General features: G+C 31.9%; 2 protein-coding genes across 2 annotated transcripts; one reads left to right on the top strand and one right to left on the bottom strand.

The window, feature by feature from the left end:
• Window positions 1-11,619: 11,619 nt before the first annotated feature.
• LOC112030860 (polyubiquitin 11) lies at window positions 11,620-12,640 on the top strand. Its single transcript, XM_024063527.2, has one exon. It carries the CDS (start codon window positions 11,799-11,801, stop codon window positions 12,486-12,488), a length of 690 nt encoding a protein of 229 aa, XP_023919295.1. The 5' UTR covers window positions 11,620-11,798; the 3' UTR covers window positions 12,489-12,640.
• Window positions 12,641-14,624: 1,984 nt separating this feature from the next.
• Window positions 14,625-19,010, bottom strand: LOC112030858 (MLO-like protein 12). The gene is made up of 15 exons (XM_024063525.2): window positions 18,742-19,010; window positions 18,565-18,622; window positions 18,224-18,465; window positions 17,591-17,707; window positions 17,460-17,520; window positions 16,978-17,066; window positions 16,809-16,883; window positions 16,625-16,719; window positions 16,397-16,446; window positions 15,909-15,949; window positions 15,644-15,817; window positions 15,525-15,560; window positions 15,362-15,429; window positions 15,223-15,283; window positions 14,625-15,085 (listed from the first exon to the last, which is right to left on the bottom strand). The coding sequence occupies exons 1-15, from the start codon at window positions 18,862-18,864 to the stop codon at window positions 14,663-14,665; spliced, it is 1,713 nt and encodes a 570-aa protein (XP_023919293.1). The 5' UTR covers window positions 18,865-19,010; the 3' UTR covers window positions 14,625-14,662.
• Window positions 19,011-21,856: the final 2,846 nt, after the last annotated feature.

Here is a 21,856-nt window from a genome sequence, read left to right as displayed (position 1 = left end):
TTGTTTGGGTGTGTTATATTCAATTTCTCTCTCTCTCTCTTTTGGGGAGTAAGTGAAAATTGAGAATATTTGACTTGCAGATCTAACTTCACAGATTTGTGGATGAAATGCCAATAATAGACCACATGATTATTGGCATGCTACATGAGATTTCAAACGAACAAGGATGGTGACTTGGGTGAAAATTTGTGTATTGTCTTTTTAGAGGAAGGCAGACTAATAGAGTGATGGGGGCAACACCATATAAATATGCTCTGTATGGAAGAAAGTACTTTTCTTCTCCAACTATTAATTATTGTGATTTAATTTCAGAGAATATATATCAACTCATTCTTCCTCTCCCGCCCGGTATGCAATAGCCCAATATTAATTGTTAATAGTTAATACCTCAACTTTCTCCATGGTTTACAAATATTTATTTATATCCTTTTACTTACATTAAAATTGATATCATTGGAAGCACTTAACCACCATAAAGACCAAAAAAACAAAACAAAAATGTGGAAGCAAAGCACCTTAACAAACAGTACAGGCATCAATATATAAAGTGACCATGAACCATTTTAAAGATTCCAATGCATTTCTAATGTTGCATTTTAAACATGTTAAAGGTTTTTTTTTTTTTTTTTTTTTTTTTGAGAAACATGTTAAAGGTTTATAGTAGAAGTTTGTACAAGGAGTACCAATAATTGAAAAGCATAATGGTGCTCATACACTAGCACAAACTTCAAGGAGGAAATTAAGCCAGACTTGTCAAAATTACAATCTGAAGAATGACAAGTCCCGCCAGATCCAAGCAGACATGGTGGTACGTTTTTTAATGAACTTTGAAAAAAGCTTGGAAAACCCACTTTATATATTTTTATCAATATGTATGCAATTTTTTTAGTTTTTGTTAATTGGGAATTTGGAAAGACAAAGTTTAGAAAATTGATGGTTGTGTTAGGTAAAATGCTTGAGACTAACCGACAGACAAGATTGGACACTGTAAATATTGTCATTGAGGAGTTGAGGACCGACACTGGCCCTTGAATTTGCTTTGTCAAATTTGTTATTATATTATTGTACTTTACCATCTTTAAGCTTTAGTGCCACATGAATCATGTGAGAAATTTCTTTCGGCATTCATGTTTGAAAGACTAGAAGCATGTAATATGAAAAAAATATATGTATATGTATATAGACATAATGATCATACACACTCATTTAGTAAATAAATTAAAATAAAACAACAATCAGATACACTCAGAAAATAATATTAAACAGCCATCAGTTGGCTTTTTTTAACTTCTCACATTTGCTTCTTTTTATGGAATGCTGATTCATTGGGGTCTGAGTCTATTTGATTGCCTTACCCATTTGTTTCATTGATGAATTACCTTTTCTTAAATAAATACTAATATATATGCATATACTTTTAACAGTTTACCATGAGTTTTCTCTTTGATCATCACAAATTAATCCAAAATTCAATAAGTTTCAATTGTTTACGTGGTAATTGATGGTGCATTGTTACATATATTATGGGATAATTAAGAAGCTATAAAATTGTAGGTGTTGTTCTGCTTTGGACCCATCGTTTAAAAGAACAAAAAGTTTTCATGTGATTTAAAAAAGAAAAAAGAAAAATGACATTGGAAATTTAGTCAAAGGCACACTAATAAGAGCATTTCTATTGGCAATTATAAATGGTATATGTAGGGAAAATTTAGTATAAAGGCACAAAAAGAGTCTAGCAATCGAACTTGTAAAATCTTACAATTGCAAATATTTTTGCAATTGTGCTACAGTGTCATCCGAAATGTAAGATGGCACTTTAGCACTTTAGTAAAAATTATAATATATTTTAATTGATAAAGTGGAAGAGAGATGGGAGAGAAGAAAGAGAGAGTATTGTATTGGAATATATTATATTATTTTAGTGGGTAATATATATTATTTTAATGAGTAGAATAGGAAAATAAAAGTTTGGATGTTGGTTGTGTTATAAAATAATATGGTATAATTAATAAAGTAACTTTTTGAAATGGTAAAATATAATATGATGGAAGCTACAGAGGCGGCTACTCTAAGGTGGAATGAGTTTGTTTATGATCATATCAAGGAATATGTGTGAGGATGATACTCTCCATTTGGCAAACATAGTAAATAATTTATATACTTAATAACATCAATTAACTATAAATAGACTATAATAAATTAATAATTGAAAGCCACAAGCAATGAAATATTAAAAAATTCCTTGGATGAGTTTATTTTAATTAACTTATTTTGTCTAGGTAGTGTAATTATTTAGTTCTTTTTTTTTTTAATTATTCATAAACCAAATGTGAAAATAAATTGAAATTAAGCTAAAACAAACGAAACTAATTTAACTTTGAGAGCAATAATTTTCTTTTTTCCTTTCTAAGCAACACATATATAGTAAACAATATTCACACCATTTTCCTATCTCATTTATTAATAATAATTATCTCATGTATAATATATCTAGATTCAAATATGCATTATATCTCTCATGTATGTGAGACTTACAATTATGTAAGCCTCATAACTACATGGGATATGTATTATTACGAGAGGAATGAATGATACATATATCAGATATATAAAATAATTTGTTCTTATAGGTTCTAGTCAATTCAATTAGTAAAATCTCTTATTCTCAAATAAGATATCTAAGATTTGAATCTTGCATACACAAAAAAATAATTGATCTCTTAACATGATAATAAAGATAAATTATTACTAAGCAAACAGAAATTCTATGGTGTGTGTATATATATATATATATAAATTAAAAAAAAAAAAAAAAAAAAAAAAAAAAAAAAAAAAAAAAAAAGCTTCTTCTTCCTCAATCACATTGATTGATTGAAGTGGGTGCTTGAGTACATTTTGAACTAACACTACGGAAGCAATGTACCACTTCAGAAACTGGTGGTGAAAACTTATCTGATCCATTGCAATATAGACTGGCTAAAATCCATAATTTCCTCCACACATTATGCTCTATACCAATCTCAATTTTTATATGTATATATAATAAAAAAAAGGGGTCCAATTGACATTATGTGGACTATTTGGGTTGGATGCTATCACGTGGTGGTTTGACAATGGAAAACTGCTGACCCAACCGTGTGCCCATCGCATTTTCTTTCTTTTATTACAGGACACAGGCATATGCCTTTGTGCGTGTGTCCGGTTTTGTCTGCAAGGTCTCACTTCAATCTCAAGCGTAGATAGTGGCAATGGAATCAAATTTTTAGATTCAAAACCTTAGGTCCATTGAACCCATGGTTGAGAAGTCTAAGTAGATGAGATAGCATCTAATTGCTTTTGTCTATTGGAGCAGCCTTATTAGTGAGTGAGTGCAGAGAATATATATATATATATATATATATATTCCACTCTCCAAGTCCCAACTTTTATTAACATGTAAAAAATAAAATTGTGGATTGTAATATTTCACATATTACATGCCTTTTTTTTTTTTGATGTGATACTTGCCATTTACTTCGTACAGAATATTAGATGCTTTGGTACAATGGTACCTACCTAAATGCATTGAGGCATAACCTTTATTAATAAAGATAAATGAGCTTATAATTTCCTATATATGTACAGTACAATTGAAATAAACGCGATCATGAGGTCTACGGTTTGATTCTCTGCCTAGTTTAATGTAACCATAAAGAGAGAGAAAGATTTAAATTTAATAAATTTAAATTTAGTCTTTTAAATTTTTTGTGTTTAAATATATTAATTTACATGTAAAGCTACTCAAACACAAAATTATAATATCATTTGTTTGGGTTTCTTGATAAGGAGGAGAATCTGGTTTAAGAGCCTCTTATATAGATAAAGATGCATTACTGTTGGAGATTTTTTACCAGGGTTTTCATTCCAATGTGGAAGCAAAAGAATATGCATGACATGCAAATAGAAGTTTCACATCCAACAATAAATAGCCGCATTTAAAGGTTTACTTTCCCATATACTCCTATATGATATGACTAGGAATTATGACCAAATTTTGGGCATTTGAAATTTTTATCAATTTTTTTCTTTTGTTTGAACTTTGAATTAGAAGTGCTGAAAAGAACCTTGAAATCAAACTCAGATTCAAACTATTCACCAAAATACAGCCACCTTGGATCTAAAAAGAAAAGAAACTTGAAAAAAAAAAAAAAAAATCTTTTACATTTATTTACCATGGTGTTTGACAAATTCTCTGAAAAAGGCAAAAAGCCCAGTGCACTGGGTATGCATGGATTTATATATACATTTTTTATTCTTATAAAAAAAAATTACTTACCAAGAAAAAGGAAAGGAGGAACGAACTTTTTCAACAACAATTTGAAAAATTCAAATTCTACTGGAGCCCTCAGGTCTCAAACACGTTGGATCAAGCACCGTGACGTGACACCTAACAGAACCATCACCATCCCAATCCAACGCCTCCAAAGCCAGATACTACCCATACTAAATCACTGCTAACCACACACAATCTTTACCCTTATCAAGCTCATAAACTTTCACAACTTTTTTTCACAAACTTAATGAAAAAATACTACGGTAACAAGTGTTTAAACAATAATTTTCAGTATTTAAATAATATTATATGTATTTTTATATATTTTTTCATTCATATATATCTCCAAAAAATACAAATAATGTTATTAGAAATCTCTTACCAAATGAGTTTTATGTTACTGTTTATAAATGTTTCTAAGACCATACCTTAGTCGTAACTTATTTGTCGCAATTTGCAGTAAATAATTGTGACAATGGTGTGATTATCGTTATTGTTAATATATATTGACTACTACATATTATCTTAACAATGTAAAATTTGTTGTGCCAAACTTTTGTTGTTTTATTTTTTTTCACTTGAAAAAAAAAATTTGTTGTTCATAATTTACAGATGGATAGATAAATGTTATATTTATAATATTTTTCATAACAAATTTTAAATGGTAAATTGTTAAGGCTGTTATTGGTGGGTAGAAAAGTAATTTAAGTAGTGGGATCAAATTATAATCAATAACAACTTATTGTTTATGATTTAAAAAAAAAAAAACAACTTATCATCTATAATTTGTTGTGAAAATATTATGCGCATAACATTTCTCTTTACGATAAGTCACTTATAACTTATAATTTTTTTTTTTAAGAGAACTTATAATTTCTTTTATTATCACAACAAAAAATTCCATTAACATTTTTATAGCAAGTTGAAGTGCAACTTCACTATTGTCAAAATAAACTAAAATAAGATAATAGGCCTATGACTTAAAATAAATTTGTTGCAAAAAATATTATAGGATTTAGTTGTGGTATACTTTTTTGAGAAAGTTTACACAAAAAATTTGATAATAGACTTCAAAATTGTTGTTATAGTATATTATTTATCCTAAAAAAATGATTTGAGACAAACTTATTTATAAAAATATAAGTGATTTTTTTATTATTATAGAAATTAGTGAATATTTTTTTGTGCATATTAGATTAGATCGCTCATTCTCTCCTATTACAAGTGTGGACCATGACCATCTATAAGGTGGGACCCGTACTCCGACCATGATGATTATTACCGTAATTTTCTCGCATTTCAAAGGGTAAAAAAAAAAAAAAACAGAAGCAAAAGTTGTAGTGGGTATCTTACTTAGTATTTTTCACTTATTCCGTGTTATCTAATTGTTTATCAAATAATTAATTTATAATTTAATTTCACTTTTAATTTAAACCCCTTTACTCTTTAGTCAGCCTCTTTTATATTTCCTTAAAATAATGTTATTTACTTAAAAAAATTTCCTTTTTAATTTTTTGGTTTTGGTGTGTTTTTTTTTTTTTTTTTTTTTCTCTTTCTTTACCTTCTCTTCCACCACATCATCAGTTTCTTCTAAATAATTGGTACTACTCTCAACCCAAACTTGGTTTTTCCATTCTTAAGTAGGTACACTGAATTGGACCGAAGTGATTCAAAATAGACTAAATGGACCTAATAGACCTAAGTGGACCAATTAGACTGTATTGACTGAATTGGACAGAATGGACCAAATTGGATTGAATTGGACGTAATGGACCAAATTGGCCTGAAATGACCGACTTGATCAAAGTAGAGCGAATGAACAAAAATAGACCGAAGTGAACCAAGTGGACCAAATTGGACTGAATTGACCGAAGTAGATTGAATGGACCTAATTGAATTGGAGCGGACCAAAATAGACTAAAATGGACCAAATTTTGATTTGTAATTAGCATAGCCAAGATTGTGTTTTGTTATAAACTCAAATTCTTACTTCCAAAATAATTAAGTATTAAATCAAACAAAATAAAATTGAAACTATAAAAATTACAATGATTCATCAATATAAAGTAGAGTTGCAAGAAAGAATAAAAAATTAAGAGAGAGAGAATATGAGAGAGAATTGTAAGAGATTTATAGAAAATAATATGAGAAGAAAAAAGTAAAAATTATAGTTAAAAACACCAAATTATTCAAGTCATGTTATATTATGTAATAAAATAACAATATATTATTATATACTATCTTTATAATGCAATAATATAGCATCTATGAAATCAAAGAGAAGAAAAAATATAACAACTTAAAAACATAACTTAATTATATCAACCCAAAGTAGAATTTCAAATAATGCAAAAAATTATCAACCAAAGTAGAGATGCAAGAAAAATAAAATATTTCACCAAAAAATGAAAGACAAAATTTTGAGAGAGAGAAAGAGAAAGAAAACAACCTTTTATGTGTGGGAAAATATGTATAAAATGAGAGAGGGAATTGTAAATTTATAGTAAGAGGAGCGAATAAGAAAAGCCAAAAATAAAGGAAGGTAAAAAGATAAAGGAAAAGTCATATTAAGGTATATAGTAGTGGGAAGATGAAAAAGTAAAGGGGGGGAAGTTGGAGAAAGTATAATAATAAGTTGAAAATTTGATAAGAAAAAAAAGTTAAAAATAAGAGAGGGAATGTCGAACATGGGTGGATGATGTGGCTCAATAGATATAAATTACTTAGTAGGTTATTCGGGATCCAAATAGTTGGGAAAAACAAAAGTTGGAACTTTTAGAGACTACTCGAATTTTATTTGGTGAGTTATGTATCTTTTTATGCTGATTGTATACTAAGCATGCTGCAATGGCAGCTCTGAGAATATTTTCTAGGGGGTCATTGAAATTCATGTTGAAGAGGTTGATAACGACCTCTAATAATATTTCTCATTTCATTTTGATCGTTAAGATGATAAAATGAGATATTTTCTCGTAACTCATAATCCGTAGGAAGAATTTTCAAGTCAACACGAGTTCTCTTAAAAGATGAATTTTAGATAGGAGGTGAATCTTGTGCTTTATAGGGGTGGCAAAATTGGACACGACTTGCAAACCTGACACGACACAAAATTAACAGGTTATGGGTTGAGGCTTAATGGGTTCGTGTCATATTCTGGTTGACACAACAAACTCGTTTGATAAATGAGTTGGGTTAGTGTTCAACATATGAAACCCGTTTGACCCATTTAATTAAATGAAATTTTACCAATATAGCCTTCAAACCCTAGATATATAAACTTATTAGTTATTGTGGTTTATTTTCTTTGACATATTGTGATCGATTATTTGTGATATTGAGATATGCTTTAATTTTGAATGATTATTTTTGATGCAGTTACTCATTAGTTTTTAATTTTATATTTAAAATATTTATTTGTTTGTTTTTTCATAAAAAATTTTCTTCGTTTTGATAAATCTGATAAACTGGTCAACACGACTGACCTGCTTAATAAATAGGTAGTGTTAGGGTTGAGGAATATTGACCTGTTTAATAAATTTGTCGAGTTAGTGTTGACTCATATAATTGGATACACATGAGTTGACACGACACAAACCCGATACACGAACATGAATTGCCACCCCTAATGCTCTATATGGTTGGCTGGGCGCCATGAATTCAGTGGAAGGGAAGATGTTGTTCATCCCCATTTTATTTTTCTTTTTTCTTTTTTTTCTTTTTTTTTTTTTTTTTTTTTTTCATATGAAATTAGCTCTAAACACCATTGTTTTTTTCTTTTTTCTTTTTTTTCTTTTTTTTTTTTTTTTTTTTTTCATATGAAATTAGCTCTAAACACCATTGTGAACTTTGATAAAGCTGATATCTTCAACTAGAACTTGGATGGCTAGGCTATATCTTTCTAGAAAACATAAAGCTGAGTTTGTCATTTTTTAGTCTGTCTATGATTGGTGTTAACTATAAAGCAATGTGCCATACCCTAGACTATTTGGAAGAACACACAAAATTATATTTGAGGAAAAACTTCCATACCTCCATCAAGCCCTTCATACGGTTGTTGTCCAAACGAGCTCCAAGGACAAAAACTCTTTAAGGAACTAGGACCCAACCTCAACAAGAGTACACTAAACTACAACATTACTTTCATTTAGGGAATAGATATTACATGGTAAATCCTAATACTTGTTGGAAGTAGTCATCTAAGATTTATTAACTATTAAAAAAAAATGTAGTAGTCTAAGATGAACAATCTGGGATGGCTGCCTTCATAATAAAATATTGTGCAGGCCAATTGATAACAAAGGGATGCTTCGATCTCCTAGTACGTTCAGAGGAAGGACAATTCACACTACCTCCCTACTGACAAGAAAAGGAATACTATACATAGCCTGGAGACAGGGATACAGAGAAGCCTTGTATTGGTAGAATTTGAGAATCTAGCAGCCACACTCAACACAATCAAACAGAGCACAAGGGATCATGCAACTACCCTGAAAGACAGATGGATCCAAATGGCCATGCTCCACTATGTATACTTTTGAGGGCTCCTCGACCAACAATCAAGGAAGTCCAAAGCTGGCAGGAGAGAAGACCCAAATCTACACTCGCAACATATGGCCCTAATTCTATCCCTTTGCTAAGTACCAAGAAGAAAAAGAAAAATTATATATATGGCATTATTCCTCACATTTATGTCTTTCTTACATATAATTAAAGGTAAATAATTTGATACATAAATCAAATTAAATTTTCTAAAATAATTGTTAAATAATTTTGAATTATGTTCAAGAAGTCACATTCGGTGAAGTAAAATTTAACATTTAACACTCTAAAAAGTTACTTTATCTACTTTTATACATCACGTAAAAATACACCCTACATCTCATCCTCTATTTTTGCATGTAAAACATTAAAATAATAGAAATAAACAGCATTTTAAAATCAATCATACCACCGCAATAACCACAACTAACCACAACAACCACCGCCATTGCCACCACCCACAACCACATCTGCCAACCACCGCAATCCATACAAAGTCACAACCTACCACACCCAAAACATAATGGCCATCCAAAACCACCACCACCATGACCACCACCCAAAATCAAATCACACACCCACCAAACCCACATTACAACCACTAATCCAACCTAGCTACAACTACCAACCACCATGCAACCTAGCAAAACATAGAGGTCTCACTCACACAAACTTATATTGGTGGCAACAGCAAAACCCAAGTGAGCCACCAACGAGTGATGATCGTCACCACACCCAAAATCACAATGACCAACATCAACCCAAACCAAATCAAACTTGAGGCAGGAGAGGAATTTAATGTGGTGGAGAGGTGGGTTTGCTAATCTAGAGTAGAAATCTAAGATGGCCTTGGTGGTTCGCAATGGAAAGGAGGTGGCGAGAGGAGGAATAAAGAGAAAGGGGTGACATAGGATGGAGTATAGAGGAGAGAGAAGAGTCTGGGAGAGAGAAAGAGAGAAGCACAATAGAGACAAAGAAATAAATTAAATAATAGCAATAAAGATCATTGTAGCATGCTGCTTGTTTTTTTAAACTTTGGCACCTTTGATGTAGCAAAATTTTTGGTGTTTGGGGTGCCAAAATAATTATTTCAAAATTTTATTTTTAATAGCTTATTAGGACATCATACCTTGAAAATCAAAATAATTTATTCCCTTCAAATATTTAAGTGATTCCTAACAGGAGATATAAATAGAAAGCTCTCATTATAGTTGTTCCAAAAGTGTGAAATTTAAATTGACATCATTAAAATTAATTAATGAGTTTAATTTGTCATTGTTAGAGCTGCCTAAAAGTTTAACTATGGTCGTAAATGAGCCTAACTTTGTCGAATAGTAAATGTTCAAGCTCAGCTCGACAATAAAATTAGAATGTTTAAACTTGGCTTGAATATGAATCAAGCCTACAAATAATGTTCAAAAAATTATTGAACATTAAAAATCAAGCCTACAAATCATTTTCACGAAGATCTGCATTTGGGTTTAATAAACAAACCTAAAACATGGGTTTTAGTTAACTCAACTAGTAAAATTTTTGATAGTTGAATAAGAAATCTGAGGTTCAATCTTCGCCTACACCAAAAACCAATTAGTGTCTTGGTTTGATAATAAAAAGTTATCATCGGGAGCGGACACGATAGGGAGAAATTCTCTTTAAAAAAAAAAAAAAAAAAAAACCTAAAACCAAAACGAGCATCTCTAGTAGCTTCTCTGTATTTTTATACTGTTTGAACAGTAAACAGTAACATTTACCTTTTACCTACCTACTTTTTCAAATACATATTCTAACATATTCTTTATCATTTCTCTATCTAATTTAAATATTATTTCTTCATTTATTATTTATTTATTTTTTAACACATGATATCCCCATACCCCCATCTCCACTCCTTTCTTTGCTAATTTTTTATTCTGTTTTATTCTTTACTATTGAACAGTAGCACATCGGGTTTGGAGAATGACTGTTCATCAGCAATTTTTCTTTTTTTAAAAAAGTTTTAAAGAAGCTGTTGGAGGACTATTTTATGGTTAGAATCTCTAAAATAAAGATGATTTTGTGTTTGCCGATGCTATTGGAGATGCTCTTAAGCTTGACTTATTTATAAATAAGCAAATATGAATAAACTTTTTATAAAGCCAAGTTTGAACTGTTTATAAATATGACTTGGTTCATTTACAGCCCTAAATTCAACCAATCGGGTGACTTGGTGAAAATTTCAATCAGTTTCACCCATTGATTTGGTCAAAAGCAAGTTGTCATTTATAGATGTATTAGCTTATGTACTCTGTTAGATCTTTTTTTAGAGAAGTGTTACGTCTCTAATATTTTTACAACAAATCATAGGTTATTAGTTATTATTGGTTCAAATTTGAACCTAACACTAAGATTACTTTTTTGTCCTAACAATAATAATCAGGAACAACCTCCCACTTAAAATTTATTGTAAAAATATTATAAAAATATTATAAATATATCAATTCTCCTCCCCGTAAGAGTCAACCTAACTATTTGGTCGACATTACTCGTGGTTGTAGGTATTCAGGCAGCAAGTCAATTTAAACACCGCTCCTTACCTAATTTAAGGGTTTTATTTATTTTTTATTTTTTATTTATTTTTAAATTGCATTTGACAACGGTACACAACCAAGAAATTTCTAGAACTTTATCAAAAAATTGAAAAAGAATAAAAAATTTCTAGAACTACTTGGAGGGAACGTACAATATAATTTCCTAGAAATGCTAGAATACCGCTGCTTTGTCGTAAGTTCCGGGTCGGATCACACGCATCCCATTACGTCAGTGAGTCGGCTTATACTACGTCTTCTATATAAATCACCTCTGCTCTACTTCCCCAATTCTCTCATACAAATATCTCTCCAATTTCATCGTCTGCCTAATAAATCTCTCTCACAATCTCGCTTTTTCTTTTACTCATATCCATCCAAATATGCAGATCTTCGTGAAAACCCTAACCGGAAAAACCATCACCCTGGAGGTGGAGAGCTCCGACACCATAGACAACGTCAAGGCCAAGATCCAGGACAAGGAAGGCATTCCCCCGGACCAGCAGAGGCTCATCTTCGCCGGTAAACAATTGGAGGACGGCCGTACCCTCGCCGATTACAACATCCAGAAAGAGTCAACGCTCCACCTCGTGTTGAGGCTCCGTGGAGGCATGCAGATCTTCGTCAAAACCCTAACGGGGAAGACGATCACCTTGGAGGTGGAGAGCTCCGACACCATCGATAATGTCAAGGCGAAGATCCAAGACAAGGAAGGGATCCCTCCGGACCAGCAGAGGCTCATCTTCGCCGGAAAACAGTTAGAGGACGGTCGTACCCTCGCCGATTATAATATTCAGAAGGAATCGACTCTTCATCTGGTGTTGAGGCTCCGTGGAGGTATGCAGATATTCGTGAAGACTCTGACGGGGAAGACGATTACTCTGGAGGTGGAGAGTTCTGATACGATCGACAATGTGAAGGCGAAGATTCAAGATAAGGAGGGAATCCCTCCGGATCAGCAGAGGCTGATCTTTGCGGGGAAGCAATTGGAGGATGGGAGGACTCTCGCTGATTATAACATTCAAAAGGAGTCCACTCTTCACCTTGTTCTTCGTCTTCGCGGTGGCCAGTAAAAGATTTTCTCTGAAACAAGAAGGTTTAATGTGTTTGAATTGTGGCTTTCTTAATAAGTGTTGTTGAAAGTTATTTTAAGAACTCTGTGTTGTGGTTTCATCAATGTATTTATAATATCTAGTTTAAATAATAGTACCTTTGTTTGTTCAAATTTCTGTGTTTTCTATGCCTTAATTTAATATGATTAATAGATATGTTCGATGAATAGAATGGACATTCAAATTGGTCCTCAAATAGCTAGGTGAAATGCCTCCCTAGGCATATTGGAATTATGATTTGGATGGTTAGAGCTTTTTACTGCCAAGAGTGTTGTTGAAAAGATTAGCAGCCTCTCATCACAGATTTCACAATCACCACTGTGTTATCTGTTGCTAATGTCGAGATTGTTCCTGTAATGCATTCATAAGTGAAGTGAAGTGAAGCATTTTAGTTAGATCTTTTAGTTCTGTGCTCATGTGGTGTGGGTATGGTTATATATTGTGTTTTATTTGCTGTATTCTTGAGGGGGGTGGGGGGTTTAACCTGGACATCTTCCTGGGAAACATCAATTGGGTACAAGCTTATTTGTGATATCGTTTATGTCGTAAGGTTCCTGTTCTAGTTCTGTGCTGATAAATCAAATGATATGATAGCAACTAATGGGGCGTTAGAAAAGCCATTTTTATATAGTTATATCTAGTTTTCTAGATTCTGGCAGTACATATAATAGTATGCTACATGGATAAAACTAGTAGTTTGGGTTATGGACTATTTGGTTCCTATAAGAAGTGGTTTTTAAGTATGCTTTCCTTAGTTCTTTCGTGAATCTGTTCTGCTTTAACTAGTTATTTTGATTCTGAATAGAAGCATGTTTAATTATCTGTGTTTGGTTCAAGATCTTTTATTTGATGAAATTTATACTTGGTGCTTTTAATGTCAAGAATACAATTATATGATATTTCTTATCTATATAGCATTTGTCTCCCTTCCCTATTCAATGTGTTAAGTCACTTAAATTGCAATTTCTTTGAGCTATTGCTCTGCTGACAGCCACATGCTACTTGTGAGACTGTTGGTGAGTGTGATTGATTGGTTTGCAGTGTGTTGTTTTAGTATGTACATATGTATTTGGTTTGCAGTGTGTTGGTTTGCAGTGTGTTGATTAAGTGTTGAAATTGAAAATGTTTTCTAATCTTCCAAATCCAGTAGCTTTCAATATTATATTGTTCTAGAGAATTGTTGAATTCATTTGGTCAGGGAAGAATAATTGCTTTGGTAGTAGAGTGGTGCTTGATGCTTTCATTGTTAAATAAGTGACTTCCTAGCGCTAGAGGAGAATGTCCTGATCTTTATGATTCTCTATTGTTATTCTTTTTTGATAAGTTATTCTCTATTGTTATTCCTAAAATGACTTATGAAATGTTTTTTTTTTTTTTTTTTGGTATGTAATGAATTTGGCTTGTCATGATTCCAAAATTTCCTCTGTTATATTCATTCAGTACCTTGGATTTTTGGCACTTATTAGTATAGCTGTAGGAAGTCTGGATTCGGCAGTTACTTTTATGTGTGTACACTCTTATGTTTCTCCTCCCTCACTTTTATGTGTGTACACTCTTATGTTTCTCCTCCCTCGGGTAAAGTTTAGCTCCAAACTGGGATGGAGCTATCACCTCCCCACTACATGGTGATTTATAAGATTATGTATGTATATATTTAAACAAGTCTCATAACTTATTAAAAAAGTTATGTGATCAAAACTACACGAGTGGTTTCTTCAATCGCCACATTGAGTTGGAGCAAGATAGCTCCAAACTAGTTTGGAGCTAATTCTTTCCTTTGCTCTAAGGGGTGGCTGAGCGCCATGAATTGAGTGGAAGGGAAGAAGATGGTCTTCCTTTTTATTATTCCTCTCCTGAAACAATCCTCTAAACACCATAGTGAACTTTGATGGTGCTGATATCTTCAAATATAAATCTTTCCAGAAAGTTTTATCATTTTTTAGTCTATGATTGGTGTTACATAATGAACAAAGATACAAAGTGTTGCCACACCTACAGAATGGCTGCTAGGCAGGCTGGTGACTACCTTCTGGTTCCAAAGTCTCTTCAGACCTCTAGATCTCTATCTCTACATTACCTATTTTCCTCTTTATTTTTATATAATTTTTTTTTTCACTTATCTGTAATTTTTTAATCTAGGTATTGTCAAATGAGAAATCTATTGAGTGAACGTCACTTTCATGCTGAACATGAAATGAATGACGAGATGAAGGCGAATGTATGGAGCTTGGCTCATGAGAACTGCTCTCTTCTTGTCCATGGTTTCTCTGGTTCTTGGGCATTGATATCTGATCATGGTGGTGAGAGGATGAATGGGGGCCATTCATATCCCAACCTTCATTATTGAAATTGGACATCCTTTGCGTTTTATGAATGCTGTCTAGTTCACCTTGGTAGTGATGAAGAAGATGGACAGGAGACATGGAATGCATTGGGGTTACTGGCGTACTGGTTGAATGTTGATTCTGTTTTATGTTTTTCTTTGCTTTGTGGTGCCACTTTCGTAGTGCATTTGCCACTCTTTCGTTGAAGATTGTTGGCTTCATGGTCGAACCCATCTGTCAATTGTCGTGAATCATTTAGATTTCTTCATGCCAATGAATAAAAAGATTGACAATCAACATGGAATAATACTTGGTTGATGAATTATTGAATTTTTTTATTTCCTCTGCGTATTTAGGGCAGCAAGTCTTACCTGTGTTACCAAAGCATATAGAGGAAGAGTCACATAGCTGCATAGAATCTGTATGAGGACCCTGCTCAAATGGCAACAATCACCAGCATCATTAAATTCAAGTTTCATTCGTTTAGGGAATTGTCAGTATGAAACTCACCCCATAGATATCCTGATGATCACATCTTCCAACTTCTCATGGAAGCAAGATTTTAAGCCAAATTGATGCTGGTTACATGGGAAATAGTAAAAATCAATTTTGGGATTTTGTTAGGAAAACCAGTCAATTTTTTAAAACTAGAGTTAGTAGCTGGATGGTTTACCCAAGTCCACACAAAGAAGGCCAGTTGAAAGGCATTCTGCAAGAACAAAAGAATGATCAGTAATGGATGAAAATATAAAGTGGATTAATGGCATACAATACAATATTTGATAGTAGTACCTGAAAGAGAACAAAGTGGATAAGATAAATAATGAGGCGAGGGCGATTGAACCAAAAAAGGTCATCACCAGGCTGAACTAGTGGAGTTCCTTTAACTACCCCTCCCCTCTCTTCAATTCTCAAACCCATCATGGTTATAATGACTTGTAACTTTGTCCCAACCAGTAAAATTATCTACAGATCGAAGTACCATATCAGCAATTAGATGCGTTTGCTGGAATGTTGAACAAAGTGAATATGTGAAATGTGCCAAAATGATGCTTACAATCAGTGGAAGGAAGGGCAGCCACAGATAAGAATACCAACCTGTAAATTAAAAAAAAATAAAAATAAAAGAACAAGAAGAAGAAGATGACTAACTTTTATTTTTGGGGGTTAAAACGGGTAGGGGGATTTGAAATTATCTACGTAGGGGAGTTCAGGTAGTGTCACTAAACTCTTGGCTAAGTTCTATGACTAATATAACATGATATCTTTGTTCGTTTGTTTCGTATCCTTCAAAGGGTAAAAGATTTTGGACTTAATAAGTTTACATTTTATTAGTAATGTAAATTTAAATTGTACACATCTTGGTTCTACACTATAATGTAAGTTTACATTTAGTACAGTGTAAACTAAGAACTTTCCAAAGATTTTTATTAGGAAACTTCTCCCTTCAAATTACTAGCTCCTGTGAACGAGAATGTTGCACTCACCATGCTCTTGCCCTCCCTCAAAAAACAATCGAAAGTAGAAAAAGAAAGGAAGGCTTACCATGGGTATTAAATAGTAGAAACAGTACGGCAAAAAACCAAATTGCTGGGCTGCAAGTGTGAAAAAGAATGTCAATTGTCCTAATTAGTGATAGTTCTTTCACAATGCACACAAATATCAAATGCTGCATTTTATTCTCTACAAAAACATAAGTAGAATTCAATCTGTACATGATCCAGCATAACATTTGTAAATTATTTGGATGGCTCAACAGCTAAGAGCACGCACCTTATACCAACAACGACTTTGAAATCCTCTTCAAGTGACCTCTTGATGTATCTCTGGAAATTAAACTTTGTTCGACTCTCAGGTGCTAGATGTGCCTGAAGAAATCGATTATCAAATGAATCAGGAGCTCTTGGCAACAACAAAAAATGGCATTGTAGACTGCAAGTATAGGAGGCTAGCTTACAACAATAAAACCATGGCGCAGGGTCAAGTAATCAACTTTGGGGACTGATCTAAAAAACTGTCGGAAGAAACAAACCTGCAAATTTGGAAAATGCAAATTGTATGTATTTTTTTTTTCTAGCTTTTAAAAAGTAATATGTAGACAAGCCTTTTGGAGTTTTGGTGCTCACTGTCCATAGGAGGACTGATGATCGGCTCCAAAAGCTTAAGTGCCGCCGCCCAAACGATGTGTCCCTGGCAAACCTAAATCTTTCTGGATCTGCATCAAAATCCTCATTTTTTTTAATCACACATGCAGTATCATAAGACGTTCGTGTAAAAGCTTGATACTAAAGCTTGAGCTTTAATTTTGTGACGAACGGTTATCTAACTTAGTATCATTGTATTGCTAATTATCTATGAAATCTTTTGTTAGAAGTTCATATTTTGGGACAATCTCTAACGATCTCATCTAACATTAGAGGAACGCAGAATAATTTATAACTAGGGATAAAGGTACATACAATATGTTTGCAACTTTGTAAGCAAATGCTTGTTAGAGGTGTTAAATTGTAATTGAAAACATTATTTTCACATGAAAAATATTATAATTTTTTTTTTATATCACAAGACCTATTATATGTTGCTCTCATGGTACGTAGGTGAAACCTACCATTGGAGAAATGGTAGTCAGCTGTCCTTGTTTCCATTTCCCATGCCTTCCACTTTCCCATCTGCAAAAGGCAAAAAAGTTCAGCAAAATGTTGCATTGATGAGAGAACGATTCAGATTGATTATTGATACCTTTGCTTTGCCTAAAGCCATAGTGATTATACAGTAAAGCACGTGGAAAACCGCAAGCACAAAGATGAAGATATGGAGTTGGTGGATGCCTTTCGCTGAGACAAAAGAAACTTTACCCTGCAAATATTCACCCAAAATGTTTATATTATAAATGATGTGGTTGATTAGTATGCTTAGTCCCACATTTAGACGATAATAACAAAAATTATTGATTAATATTTATTATTGAGTCTAAATTTATTAACTACATTGGATTAAAAATAAAATGGTGTCCTGACATATTGTATTAGCAACTTACAAAGAAATATGAGAATAAAAAAACTACATAAAACGTTTGGAGTAAAATGTTGTTTTTGTCATATTGTATTAGCAACTTAATTACAAAGATAAATGAGAATAAACTACATTAAATTCTTGGATTAAAAAGGGTGTCTTTGATATATTGTATTAGCAACTTACAAAGAAATATGAGAATATATCAAAACATGAGGAATGGTGACCCGCATGAAAGGGGGAAGAAAAAAAGGTACAAGTATAACTATATCGACTCGTACAAATTTCAGATTAAATATTACGGAGGCAAAATATTTCATGCAAAAATAATACTATGAGGAGGAAAATAATTCAACATGCCTTGTCTGCGCATTTGTCATATCCTGCAGCGGCTAAAACACGTCGAGTATTACCACCGCCGCCAAAGTCTGAAATTGTTAGAAGCCTCCGGTGGCCATTCTCTTCGTCCTTGTTTAGTTTTTTTTCTTGAATTTTATTACAGGGATGCCATGCTGCCCCAACAGCCTTTGTTATGCATATACTCGAAATGGGTCCTTGTCCTACTGTTAGGAGCAAGGATATGAAGCCCAATATCATAAGCTCTGGGAAAGAAATCCTTGAGTTAAATATATACTAGCTGACTCAAACTACAAAATATTATGTTCTAAATTATATGTTTGATAATTAGAGATCTAGCAAACCTGATTTTATCTTTTCAAGAGCTTCATAAAGAGCACTTTTATGTCTCTTTGTTAACCACTACAGGGTGCAAAAGGCACATTATCATTCATTACCAACCCAACTAATTACACTTACAAAGAAAAACAATATATAATTGTATAAGCACTAGCTAGAGAGACTTCTAATATAGCCTTTACCTTTCCTATTAAGTGAATAGCATGTTCAATGATGATAGAAACTACAACCAGCACAAAACACACTACTGCTACTGCCCAAGTTGGCGTTTGCTCCAAGGATTGTCCTCCCTCTGCTCCTGCCATCTACTACTATATTTCCTATTTCTTTTGGCTTGTAATAAGTTACCGTAAAAGAAATTGAGAGAGCTAAAGAATTGGCCTTTTTACCGATTCAACGAGTTGGTTGAGCAAGAAATAGTGAAATAAATGTAGCAAGAGAGGAAGCTATAGATAGGTGACCACTGAAGCTTGCATTCCAATAGAGAGGTGAAGACTAATATATAGGGAAGAGTCCAAGGTGGGGCAGTTGGGAGACCTTGACTTTGACGTTAGCTGCGGGAATGGAAAGGAGACTGGGATTGAGACGTGGAAATAATATGATTTTTTTCTTTTTTCTTTTTGAATTTAAGATAAATGAAATTGATATTATATCAATCACAACTAATGATCTCAACAAAACAAAAATGATGTCTTTCAGTATATTTTATTTTACAATATTTGTTGACTAGTCTCACACCACATTGGAATTTGTAATATTTTTTTTAATTATAAGTCCTATTCCTTTTTCTTTCCTTTTTTTTTTTTCCTTTTTATTTCTTTTCTTTTTGGGCTTAAATAAGCCTTATTCCATTTGCTTGATAAGTTCGTGTGGTTATTTACGATATAAATACATAGCTTTGGGTCATTTTTAGCATTACATTTTACAGTATGATTTAGTCAAAAATTATCACCATATCGTATCTCAATTATGTAATCACATTTGTAGTGTGGTGCAATTCCATTCAGTGTAGTGTATAAAATGCAGTTTGATCGGTTTTGGGTTGGTATATTTTTCAAAATTTTATGGCCAATTGCTAGTTTATTATTAATAACCATAACAATAAGTGTAATAATAATAATAATAATAATATGTGTAACAAAAAAAATAACATAAATATATACAAGACAAAAAAAAAAAAAAAATTCATAACAGATTAACAAAAAACTAAAAGTACCACAAGTATATACAATAAATAAATAATCAATGACGGTAAATCATACACAATTATACACCTGAAAGTGAGAGGGTATTGGGAGAGAAGAGTGAAAGAGTGAGACAGAGAAGTAAATGAGGTTTGAACTTTTGATTTTGTATTTAACTAACTTCATATGATATTAAATTATTAGTATACATTTAATATATATATATATATTTATATGGGTACGGTGTAGTGCGGTGCGGTTCACTACCACTTGCGGTGTGGTGTGATTACTCCATTTTGCAGGCTATTTTGGTCGGTTTTAGTGCAGTTGTATTGTTTAAGTGGTATGGTGAACACACTTACACCTATCGTAATCAACTTTTTTTATGGTTGGATTACATTTTTTTTTTCTCAACATACCTATCAAATTTCATATTATTCATATGTTATTTAATATTTAATTCATAAACTCATGTTTTAAATATTATTTTAAAATTAAAAAGACTTAAAATTTAAACATTTTATGATAAGAAAGTTATTATCTCTAATTATCTTGATATTTTGTAAGTACGAATATAACAAGATCACTATCGATTTTTTAAAATACTCATTTAATTAAAATTATGACATAATTTAACATTGAAAAGACGATATATATATGATATGGTGTTAATTTTATGAAATGGATCACAAGTGCGTTAATTTTTCATTTGTATGCATGAACAAATTATGGTATGGCATTCCCATCAAAAAAACAATTATGGTATGGTACTATCCCATCAATATGATATGATATGGTGTCAACTATTTTTATATAGATCGATAAGTGGTTAGATTGCTTGTTATCCAAATTGTTCAAATATATCTACCATTCTATATATAAATCATAATACTGAACAACTTTCATTTTTTTTCTTTGTTGTGCATATATAGAAAGGACTTTTTTTAAATAAGCAAAGAAAAAAAAATGATCTCATCATAATTTATGCCTTCCATATGTATGTCTTATTCTTCTTCTTCTTCTTCTTTTCTTTTTTTTTTTTTTTTTTGGAGAATCATATGTATGTCGCATTCAATTAGTCTACATGTGAATAATTTTGAAACATATTTAATCTTGCTTTGCATAACTTCGAAGTGGAGAAGCCAAATTAACAAATGATCGATTGAATTGCATTCTTTCTACCAAAAAAAGAATTGTATTCCGATCAACTAATTTGTACTTGGCGTTTATATGTGCCGGTGTCCACCCGTGACCTTTAATAAACTATGATCATTTTATTCTAGATGAATACCATATCATATAAAAGTACAAATTAGTCTACATATATATAACTTTTACTAAATAATGTTGACCGGGTAGGGATGTAATGAAAAAAAAAAAAAAAAAAAAACAGAGTATTTTATTTCATTCGTAGAAACTCTCCAAATTACATTTCTCTATTAGTCAAAATTTGATGGTGGACTCAATTATGGACAATACAAGTAAATAAGGAAAAGTTGGAAATTGTAAAAAACGAAAAGTGAAAGAGAAGTTGCAAGCCAATTTACAAAAACCAAACGTTCTTCTAGGGAAATAAGACGTGATTTTTGGGAACAAGACCTCCCAACACAACAGATTGACATTTGACCTTGTAATTTAAGACTGTCTCAACTCTAAATTTAATAAAAGTACTTACCAATAGCGTATTCATTAGTACTAATATATTCCACCATGTGATGAATGGTTTTTCCTCGTAGCTACGACTAAAAATTTATTTTTATTAATTGTGTAAAAACTAAAAATACAATTATATCTTATAAATATGATTTTTTATAAAGCTTGTATGTTCCTTTTGAAATGAATTTAAATTGAACCAAACGATTAGTCCTCAAAGAGCTTGGTGTCAAAGACAAACCTTATATCATCATGTCTACGTGCCTTCAATTCAAACATGTCATAGGTTCATAAATTAGTTTAGTACTCACGTCTCTTGACTTTTGAGTTTGTTGGCCAAGGAAGCAATCAAAATAATAGGTTTTTTTTTTTTTTTTTTTTTTTTTTTTTTTTTTTTTTTTTTTTTTTTTTTTTTTTTTTTTTTTTTTTTTTTTTTTTTTTTTTTTTTTTTTTTGTCTTT

This window comes from Quercus suber, unplaced genomic scaffold (genome assembly GCF_002906115.3).
Source record: "Quercus suber isolate HL8 unplaced genomic scaffold, Cork oak 2.0 scaffold_63, whole genome shotgun sequence".
Classification (NCBI taxonomy): Eukaryota; Viridiplantae; Streptophyta; class Magnoliopsida; order Fagales; family Fagaceae; genus Quercus; species Quercus suber.
The sequence above is the reverse complement of the archived record's forward strand: the minus strand, read 5'-3'. Positions and strand labels throughout refer to the sequence as shown.

Excerpts from the sequence above, each read along its gene's own strand:
- LOC112030860 (XM_024063527.2), top strand. The coding sequence starts at position 11,799 with ATGCAGATCTTCGTGAAAACCCTAACCGGAAAAACCATCACCCTGGAG.
- LOC112030858 (XM_024063525.2), bottom strand. The coding sequence starts at position 18,864 with ATGGCAGGAGCAGAGGGAGGACAATCCTTGGAGCAAACGCCAACTTGG. Across the intron at positions 17,708-18,223 it reads ATGACAAATGCGCAGACAAG|GGTAAAGTTTCTTTTGTCTC; the intron begins GCATGTTGAATT and ends GAATATTTGCAG. Across the intron at positions 15,950-16,396 it reads TCTACTATTTAATACCCATG|GTTGGTATTCTTATCTGTGG; the intron begins GTAAGCCTTCCT and ends TTTAATTTACAG.